An 11,173-nucleotide genomic window follows, 5' to 3' on the forward strand; every position below is an offset into this window, starting at 1 on the left:
ATAGGTGCAACCTATCTGCCCGGATATGTTTGCTGACATCCGGCCTAAAAACATAGGTACCACTACAATGTAATCAACTTAACAGCCCGGGCGTGTTATTTTTTGTTATATCCGGGCTCTTACGCCCCCCCAAAATCCCCCACTCAAAAGCCCCTAATTTAATATGTTTCTAAAAATAAGAAAATAAAAACCAAAAAGTGGGCGCGAATTTTTTTCCGCTTAGCGCCTATTCTTACTTGTCTTCGACTTTCTTCCTTCGTCTTCAAAGTTCAACCTAGCCTATTCTTCCTTTGTCTTCGACACCCATTCTCATTCCCGGCGACTGTCTTCAACACTCACCGTTCCCGGCGGATTGTCTTCACCATTCACAGCGGCGCGTCTACCTCCTCCGGTGACCATTCTCCGTTCTCCTCAGACCTAATCTGCATTCTCCTCTAATATTATTCACGATTCTCTTCAGGGACGACCTAATTCGCCAGAAGGGAGATGACGGGCGGTGTGAGTAACTGTAAGGGGTATGAGAATAGCGCAGAGATTGAAAGCCTCGTACGGTTCGCTGTCCACGTGTATAATCGTCGAGAGGTATGCCGATCTTTCTTTGATTTGGTTTGGTTGTTAATATCCTGTTGCTGGTGGAATTTGGCATTCTTGATTCTACCTTTCAATTTGGAAATCGATGCCAATAAAGGTTGAAGTTCTTACTTGTTCTCCTCATCTGTGCATATCACTTTCTGATGTCTTGTTGTCTATATATAATCAATGCTATCTCAGAAAGGAAATTGTGTTGAAGTTGTCAAATTTTCAGTTACGATTGAGATAGTTCAGCTGTATGTACAGTACAGTTGGATTTTTGTTTATCCTCTTGTGTTTATGAGAGAACAAGTAGAATTAGTTGTTTGATTTCAGATGACGTTGACGGCACCTTCTGATGTCATCCCTGTTTTGGGTTGTAATTCGTCAAATTGCAGAGATTGAAGAATATGGTAAGTACCATTTCTCTCCCTATGTCAACCAACCATAAGACATTCAATTTGGAGTTCCTTAAGAAATTTATATGAAAATTAAGTGAGACTGCTGAGACAAGAATATTTTTAATATGTGGTCTGTATTATCTTCTTGATTTCTGAAATAGAATTTGTCTATTCTAACATTTTCACACCTTACAGTGATTCAGCGTGTGTATTCTATAATATTGAGTATTATTTTAACAAGTAACCGAAAGATGTGTCACACTGTCGCCTCTTGAATGACAGTGCTCAGTGCTTACAAGAACAAAGTATTGGATTAACTCCCTTCTTAGTCCTCTTTGTAACAAATGCAATGCCAATTTCGTGTCCCTGCCTAATGTCATTCCTTATATGTCCGTTGATGTTTGTGTTTAAAATTGATTTGCAATCAGGCTTCACCTTCTTAAAAGAAAGTCATCACAAGGGATGAGTGGGAGAAAAAGCTTAAGAATGTGAAGATTAGGAAAGAGGATATGAACAAGCTAGTTATGAATTTTCTTGTTACCGAGGGATATGTTGATGCTGCAGAGAAGTTTCGTATGGAATCTGGCACAGAACGTATCCTTTGGTTACACTTTATGATTTTTTTTCTTTTTTTTTTAATGTCATAGTACAAGTAGCTTTGTGTATGTTTTACCTTGATGATTTCGTAGCAGATATAGATCTTGCAACAATAACAGATAGAATGGCAGTCAAGAAGGTTGTGCAATGTGGAAATATTGAGGATGCAATTGAGAGAGTCAATGATGTGAATCCGGAGGTGGATATAGTTTTTTCTTTTCTGAGTTGTCTTTGTAAACTATATACGAATAAATTTGGGCAATTTTCTTTGCAGATTCTTGATACAAATCCACAACTGTTTTTCCATCTTCAACGACAAAGAATGATAGAGTTGATCAGGAAAGGGAAGATTGAAGAAACTCTAGAATTTGCACACGAAGAACTTGCACCAAGAGGGGAAGAAAACGTAATTTCAGACAGATATTTCTTTATTTTCAGCCTTGCTTTTAGAGAGAGGTAATTTGAATAAGTCTGTCGTTCCAGCAAAGCTTCTTAGAAGAATTGGAGCAACTGTTGCATTATTGGCTTTTGACGACGCTTTCAAGTCCCCACTTTGTGAGTTGTTAGATATTTCAAAACGCTTGAAAACAGCGACTGAGATCAACTCTGCAATCCTTACAAGTCGAAGTCATGAAAAGGGTCAGTTTTCACATTCTCATTAGTCTATTTGTGTCTATGACCAGTTATAAGTCCTTTCTTTATCAATTTGGCTAAAAATTAACTGCTTCTTTACTTAACATCTATGACCAGTTATAAGTCCTTTCTTTATCAATTTATATTGTATCATTAACTCTTGATATTAAGGAAATTTTTATTGTGTTTTAGACTTTTAGTGCAGTAACTACTAGACTAGAGTACAAAAATGCAGAGTGGAATTGTTTCAAGATCTTTTATGTGAAGTGTCGTGTATCGCATGGCTGAATGAATTTTCTGTGTAAAATCTGAGTATATCATGTGTTTTGTCCCAGTATATCTTTTTTATTTCAGTAATTTGTTATTGTAGTTATACTTTTTCATCTTGATTATACATAATGTTGATAAAAATTTGTGTGGTCTTTAGATCATTGAGGTTGAGAGTGATGACTTTTCTGATGAAGAAAATTCGGATGAAGATTCAGTCTGTGATGAAAAAATTCTTCTGAGCTTAAAATGGGGCAAGAATCGAACACCGGACGCTTCAACTCTTTATGTTTGTCTGATCAGGTTTGCTTTCATCTTAATGCTTTTCCTCCAAGAAAGCTTTATGTTGGTTGTATGTTTGCAGTTTTCTTACACTCTATTATAATGATAAACCATTTAATATGAGCAAATGCATCTTGTAATATTTCTTAAGTTGGGAAAATTCACTCTGTTTTGCATGTAGCATTTTTATTTATTTTAATGTCTATTCGTTGTTCACTTGGACAGGATAAGAGAATCAATACAGAGGAGGATCAAGTAGTTTCTACATCTGATCAATGCGATGAAATTGAGGATGTGTGATAAGATGTTCTTATGCTCCTTTTTAGTATAAGAGGAGGACAACCACATTGAGGAATTCATACAAAGACAGAGGTGGAAAGTCATCTAATAGCTCAAAGCTTCACCTATCCACCTGGTAATAAAAACTAACCAAATTCCCATCATTGTGGTTTCCATGATTGTGGTTTTTGTAGCTTCCAGTGAAATTGAAAGGTTGTTTATACAAATATAACTTATACATGTTGTATTAGCTCCTGCTGGATGATGGTTCTTTCTGTGTCTTTATTTATGTTGCAGGTCCTTTACCTTTTCTCCATCAATATCAACCTTTAAAACTGAAATGAGTCTACTTTTTTTCTCTTATCCTTAGATTGGATTATTATGATTTATTACGGAAGAACGTTTGTGTGTAGTATATTATTATGACACCATTTAAGTCTTGGTATAGGATGGTGAAGAATGGATTTAAAGAAAGAACATGGACTGAGAAATTTGTTTCTAGGTTACATTATATCCCTTATATTCAGATTATTGGATATAACTCATGAGAGTGATTTTAGAAGCTTCTAGCTGCAAGTACAGAAGTAATAACTCTAGTCCCTTTCTTTAGCTTATACATATTTTGAGAGCCTTCTATTCTACATAATTCTTCTAGCAGTTCATATGCTATGTGTGATAGTGTCTTGCAACCATGTAAACTCTTGTTGCTTGCATGAAACTGATGTTGATGACAGATCCAACTCTTACTAGACTGATAGGAATATAGGATATAGATCCAACTCTTACTACCAGCATTGCCATTTTGGAACATAAGAAAGTTGGCTTACCTTGTAAGAAAGGTGATTTAGATGTTATATTCCTAACTTTTTCTTGAATCCTAATACTAACTTTTTCTTAACTTTCTTCACTGAAAATCTGTCTAGTAATGGGGGTTTTTCTTGAACAAAAGATCTGAGATAAACAATTCTTATAGTGTGTGAAACTCTTCCTCTTTGATGCTCAAGGTTTGTGTAAAGCTTTACAATTTGAACTTATTCCTACCGTCTCCTATGTTTGATCTTTTTAGCTGGTTCCTTTTGGGTGATTTTTTACTATCTTTATTGTTAATTTTTTTATATAATTGTCTAAAATATGTTCATTATCATTTGCAGGATGTCAATTGTATAGAATGACTTATCTCATGAAGGTGGATTTGAATCTATGAAACAATGTTGAAATTCATTTGTTGGAATACAATCAATCAATTAGGACTATGAAATTATGTGAACAATTATATTGTGTGTTGGATGTTAAAATATTGATATTGTATGATATTTGTATTATTATTATAAATTTCAGATTATTAATGTGTGTTGTACAGTATTAAAATTTCAGATTATTAATGTTGATGTATACAGGAAAGTGAATTAGTAAATTGGGTAAAAATTTGTTTTTCTGGATAAACGTATACAGCCCGGTTATTGAATAAGAGAAGTCGGGGCTAAAAACGCCTCTCTTATTCGTGCACTATTTTAACTATAGAGCCCGGGCGTGTGTGAAAGGGGCTCCGGGATCTATACCTCTTAGCCCAAAGACCTGAAGCCTGGACCGTTTTTGGCTATTTCCGGGCTCTATGCCCTTATACGCCCGGGATAAAAAGCCTTTTTTGTAGTAGTGATTGCAGCTGCATTGGAGTTATCTGGATGTTGTAGATGGCAAACAAATATATTTCACATGCAAAATTCAACTAATCCTGGCTGTCAAAAGAACTACATTTCAAGTGAGAACATACTCCAAAAAAAAAAGGAAAGGAAATGAAGATAAATACATTAAGAAGAATCTAACCCCTTGATAAGTATATCTGGATGTTACCATTTTGATTCTTTATTTAAAACATTTGCGTCCAGTTGAGTTTCTATAAATCGATGAATTATAACAACTTGATTAATAAATTAAGTGACTATCATCTCCTGGGCACTGATTTTACGCTATTCAGCTCTTCGCATCCACCAGCAACAACTCCTCTTATCCATCTGCTAAAACTGTGCACCCTGTAAAAGTGTAGTCTAAGTATGTTCTGCAGAGAATTAATATTTTTCATGTATTTGTTGCATGTTATATCGGTTTACAATTACATATCTGAAGTCTTGTCTATTTACCTGAGGCTTGCTATCTGATTTCCATATATCACTCCTTCTTGGGGCTTTTTACTCTGTTATATAGTATACTTAAAGATACCTTAGTATACCAACTTATAAAATATGACCTCATCAACTACATCAAGTATTCAAGTGCAAAAAATATAACTTCATGAACAACCTCATCAACTATGTCACAAAAAATACCCTTCTCCCCCTCACATGACTACTCAGTTAGTGCACGTCATGCGTCCGATGATGAGCCATGAGTACTAAGTTAATATATTCTTCTCCTATATATACCAAAAAAGATGTTCTCCTCCTGACTAATACTGAGTTAATGCACTATCTGTTCGATGATTTGACCCAATCAATGAGCTTGGTTTTAACATTTATATACAACAAGGAATTCAACTTCATCCATTTTTTTATATTTTCCAAACATCAGTATATAAACCATGTTAACACACAGTTCACAGCAGCACAGAGCACTATTAAGCACAAGGTCCCAGCATTATACACAAGCACCAAGAACCACATCTATCATTTATAAACCATGTTCTAAAGTGCAACAAGTCAAAAGAATGAATTACAGTACAATCAAAAGGTTCAGCTAGACAAAGGATTCATAGTTGCACTCTATAAACCCTAAAATCGAGCGATTACCACAGCTATCATATATAAACCATGACAGGAATCGGGTTTTGGGTTTTCCTCCTATAAGTATATTGGATTTTATGGATGTTTTTTCCCTGTTTATTTGAAGAAAGCTTCAATGACAGAGATAAGTTTTCACACTCCCAATTCAAACACGCAGGCAAGCAATCAGTCAAGAAATCATAAACCACATATAAACCCTAAAATCAAGTGGTTACCTGTTCATCGGACACAATGTAATCCGTGTCCAATATTTTCCATGTGAGTTGACCAATTCCACTTTCTACACACCATCACTTTGATTCACGGCTTGGTAGCCACACGTAAGGCGCCAAGACCCTGTAACTTTGTCCCAATTCAAATACTTTGTACAATAGAACTAAGCAAGATCTTACATTTCAAGACAGCAAATCGTCATCAAGGTTCAAAAAACATAGGAAATTGCAGACAGACCTGCTGAGAAGTGCTTGCGATAGGCACAGATGAAACAGAAACACTGCCCAGTCTATATTAAATCATACAATGAACCTACGGGACACCTAATCTTACAACAATCAAAGACATTTAATGCATTGCAAGCACGTCATCCAAGTCAAGATACAATTAGTCATCAAGGTACATAAATCTACATCTGCAAATGAGAATTGAGAAAAAAGGAAAGGAAATTGGAGACAGACCTGCTGAGAAGTGCATTAATAGGTGCGGATGGAACAGAAACAAAACCATCAACAGCAATGATAGATTCCTTGCTGAGCGAGGTCGCACCATCTAATGGCTAACCAAATCAGGGGCAACACTGAGCACACATTGGACCGTGTAACCTAATCCCCTCACAACAACGAAAGCCATCTTCTTCGACACAACTCGGATCGTATGTGCACTGGCAGCCTTGAACTGGATGTCTTTGAAATGGACATCCCCGTCAGAGAGGGGGTCGGCAATCGAGGCCTCCTCTAGAGAAGCGGCGGAAGAGGCGACTGCAGCAGCCTCCTGACGGCGGCGAAGCTTCTCCTACTTGGCGGCCTCATGGTTATTAAAATCTAGATCCGGATCTTAAAATCTTACGATTTTACGATCCAACATTGATCTTTGATCCGGATCTATCATTAGAATCTATTCATGTTAAAATCTTACTTTGGATCTTATTAGATCTCATAATATCAGTAGGATCTTACGATTTTACGATCCGTGTACGATCCTAACGTTGAACTATGATGAGACACTAACGCCTATTTGAAAGCCGAATTATTTCACGTTTTATCTTTTGCATGATTAAAATCACTCTATATGTACATCTCTCATACAGTCTTAGATAAAAAACATAGAAATTTTACTCATGTGTGCACAAGAGCTAAAACAACCCTAAATGTGATTGTCTATAACATTAAGTCCCATCTATAAATTTCCTGACTAAAATATTCTAAATATAGTTTAGTGTACATAAATTGATATTCGAAGAATATTTATCGCTTTGAAGTAATGCTTGTAGATTTAATTTTTAGACTTCAAATTTTAGTAGAATTTTTGTAGTACAATATTTATAGATGAATATAAAATAGTCTTTTATTAATCTTTAAAATCTTACGATTCTACGATTCGATTTTACGATCCGATCCTAAGGGTTACTTGTGATCCGATCATAAAATCCCGATTTTAATAAACTTAGGCGGCCTCCTTTTGGAGATTTTAGCGATTTATCTCAAAGAAGAGTGATGGAATGAATAGCACAATTTAGGGTTCTGATCATGGAGAAAGAATAAATAAAGGCTCATCACCATTGAATGACAAAGAATTCAAAAAACGAGTGAAGGGGAAGCGTTTCACTGTAATAATGGTAGAAGGGAGTAGGAAGAGCGCCGAACTGGTATAAGAGAGACGTGAGGGTACATTGAGGGTTAAAAAGAAATGCATGAATTGATTTAAAGGTAACATTATATTCCACCGCGGGTTAGAAATTTATGAACGGTATATATATCGTGTTATTTTCTTATTTAACATGATAAGAAGTGATAAAGTAGTTGTTTTAGCCGGGGATTAGTGGGCTCGCTAGTAGCGGCCCAACAACATCGATATCCCGGGCAAAAAACATTAATAGTGGGCTTAGTGGGCTCGCTAGTAGCGGCCCGACACCCTCGATAGTCCGGTAAAATGACTTGAATAGTGCCGGATGGACTTTTATCGAATTTAAACGAGCATACTGGAAAATAGTTGGTCTGAATATCATTGATGTAACTCAGTCATCATTTATAGTTTGCGACTTAATATCATTCATCATACTTATTTCTAAGATAGATAATCTCAGTATAATTAACCATTTCTGTCATATTAGTATATGCGATACATCATATAAAATCATCACTGAAATTATAGCCAACCGACTTGGTCAGCTTCTCCAGTCACTTTTTTTTATAAAAGAAAGTATTTCGATTACCCAACATAATAATATCGGATAAAACTAAACCGACTAGAAAATAGTACAACAAACCAAGCAGAAGAAATTAACATACAACGAGCCTAAACAATCGAGGAAGTGAAAAAGAGTCGTAACAAGGTCAGAATGGAAGTAACAAATGGACCACCATGACATTGCCCTCACCTAAATGAGGGATCTTCAAGAGTCATAACTACATGACGTTGGGATATTCAAAGTCCTTAAAACAACCAAAACCCACTGAAAATTCAATCGGCGTCCCGGATCAACTCGAACATTGATAAAAAAAAAAATAACTTACGCGAGTGGAAAGCTGCCTATAGGCTACCAATGAAGCCCTAAATTTCTCTTGAATAACACTGAACCACCAAGATAGTGGGCTCACAAAGAAATACTGACACATACCATTCGCTCAAACATGACAAAATGATTACAGATAATTGAACAAAGTGGGTAAATGAGAAAACAAAAAACAGTTTGTGTTGGACCCCCAATGGGAGGCCCATTGGAAGGAAGGATAATCCGGCCCAATTGGAGGAGTCCAAGGCCCAAAAGTGACGAAAAAGGAAGCGTTCAGACGTCTTCAATCTCGATAGAATGAAAACAATAAATGAATTCACTGGATGAAAAAGGAACGATGAGAGAACATAGATCTGTAACTTGCACAGAAAGAAAAGTGACGAAAAAGGAAGGAAGATCAATTAGCGCAAATAGAAAAGGAAGGGGAGGAAAGAGTCACGCGCTAATTCAAATAAATTAAGAAGTCAAACACGGGCAGTTGATTGAGGATGATCGAACGGTATGTAATCCATTCTCAATTCTAATCCATACAGGCATTCTAACGTGACACTTTCCCTATTTCTATTTATATTATTATTCTTTCCAGAAAACATATGATTTTAATATAATTTCAGTTTCTACAATTGTAAATCAACTCTATAAATTATGAAGTACATAGATCTAGATCCGTTATTGCAAGAACTAAAAATATAGAGAGATAACAAAAAAAAGTTTATCATTAACAAATAAAAACAAACTATAATAATAAGATCACATAGAAAATTTATTGATCATCTATACTCGAGTTCTCATGTCAATAACAAAGTATAATAATAAAATAATTAGATGAATAATTAATGATATGATGTAGAAAAGATACAATAAGGACGAATTATAATCTATATTTGAGTTAATAATAAAATAACATAGATGAATTATTAATCATCGAAATCTAATATTACTTGTATAATAATATTAGATTTTGAGGATTATTTTCTTTTACATATTGCAATGCCAAATAATAAATAAAATGGTGATACTTCAAGTAATATCTTATTAGTTCGTTACTTAATCTTAGAGTTTTGTTTAGTTGAAAAAATAAAAAGAACAAAGAAATTAGATTGAAGCGAGAGATGGTCTAAACCAATAGAAAATTCCCAACTCAACAATAATGAGATCTAAACTCTTGAGATGGCTTGAAATAGTTTTGTTTTAATAGATAATAAGATTAAGGTATTAATCTATACAATGTTATTGCTTTTCGTTTCTATCTTTTTTGGTTTTGATATAACTTGAGACGTTGTATAAATTAATGTCTTAATCTTATTATCTATTAAAACAAAACTATTTCAAACCTTCTCAAGAGTTAGATTCCATTATTGTTGAATTGTTAAATCAATAAGATTTAGGAACAAATTGATAAGATATTTAGAATTTTAAATTAATTAAAAATTATTATATTTAAATGATTCTTCTAAAACTTAATTAATAATTATTATTATATTAATCATCAATCAATTTTTTTTTATAAATTTAGGTTATTTTTTATTTTCCAATTTAGTTACTTTTTTTTATTATATACTTATATCAACAAACAAAGTTGGAAGGAAGTCGGGAGACAAGTTGAGCTCCCACTCCTTTCTGAATACAAAAGCTCAGCCTATAAAACCCTTCAATATTTTTTATGTTAAACTTTAACATAAAAAAACCCTTCAATATGTCATATTTTTTAATTTTCTTTTATGTTATTTTAAAAATAATCCATTATTATGTTGCATTTCTTACAAAAAAAAACTTTTACCAAACAAAACAACTATACTAACATATTTTTTTATGTTAAACTTTAACAAAAAAACAAACAGTTTAGTTACGTAAATGAAATTTAAAGGATGAACTTTTTTATTGTGATTCAAAATCTAAACGGCCAAAGTTCAATCTATATCGAATTTAGATTGCACATAGATATTAAAATTATATCTGTATATTAGTTCTATTCATCAAATGTCATTAGTTTTTATTTGATAGTTATTCACCATCTCATCACTCAAATAAATCTTACCTTATTTTAGAATCTTTCATAGAACTTTTATAATAATATATTTTTAGACAAACTCGTGCCTTGCATGGGATGGGAAATATGCTAGTTTCTTATAAAAAAAATATAAAAAATGACTAAAATAAAAAGTACACATAATCACAATTATGAAGGAAAGTATTATATAAACACAATCACTATTTATGAAATGATATTTACTTATATTGTGACTCAATATGATATAATTAACATTATTTTTTTAATATATAGTTAAAAACTATAATATAATTATAAATTACTTTATTTTAAATATATGAAATAATAGATAAATCATGCACATTGCACGCGGGTTAAGCTAGTTATATATAAAGAGAGATAAAAAACATACGAGAGATATTCTAAGTTTCGAATATTTAAATCACCATTTGTATGCGTGTAATTCTTACTAACTCACCTTGACCAGAGAAAACAGGGGCCGAGTTTGATACCATTTGGAGACGGGAATGCCTTGTTCTATTTACACATTGACCTGAAATAAGCAGCGAATCAGGAGTAGGCAGCGAGCTATACAATCCCAGTTAACGATAGAAAGTTCACATTTAGCATATCTAGTTTCCTGCTTCAA

At 33.8% G+C, this 11,173-nt stretch overlaps 1 protein-coding gene across 1 annotated transcript; it reads left to right on the forward strand.

Annotated features, from left to right (window-relative positions):
• The first annotated feature begins 486 nt into the window (after positions 1–486).
• Positions 487–2,401, forward strand: LOC141247821 (uncharacterized). The gene is given in 9 exon segments (XM_073669272.1): positions 487–606; positions 969–983; positions 1,254–1,370; positions 1,418–1,565; positions 1,661–1,767; positions 1,843–1,974; positions 2,052–2,073; positions 2,076–2,207; positions 2,394–2,401. Coding segments are annotated over 9 exon segments (801 nt in total).
• Positions 2,402–11,173: the final 8,772 nt, after the last annotated feature.

Source organism: Phyllobates terribilis, unplaced genomic scaffold (assembly GCF_046119375.1).
Source record: "Phyllobates terribilis strain yellow unplaced genomic scaffold, ASM4611937v1 Scaffold_3292__1_contigs__length_83305, whole genome shotgun sequence".
In the NCBI taxonomy this organism is placed as follows: Eukaryota; Metazoa; Chordata; class Amphibia; order Anura; family Dendrobatidae; genus Phyllobates; species Phyllobates terribilis.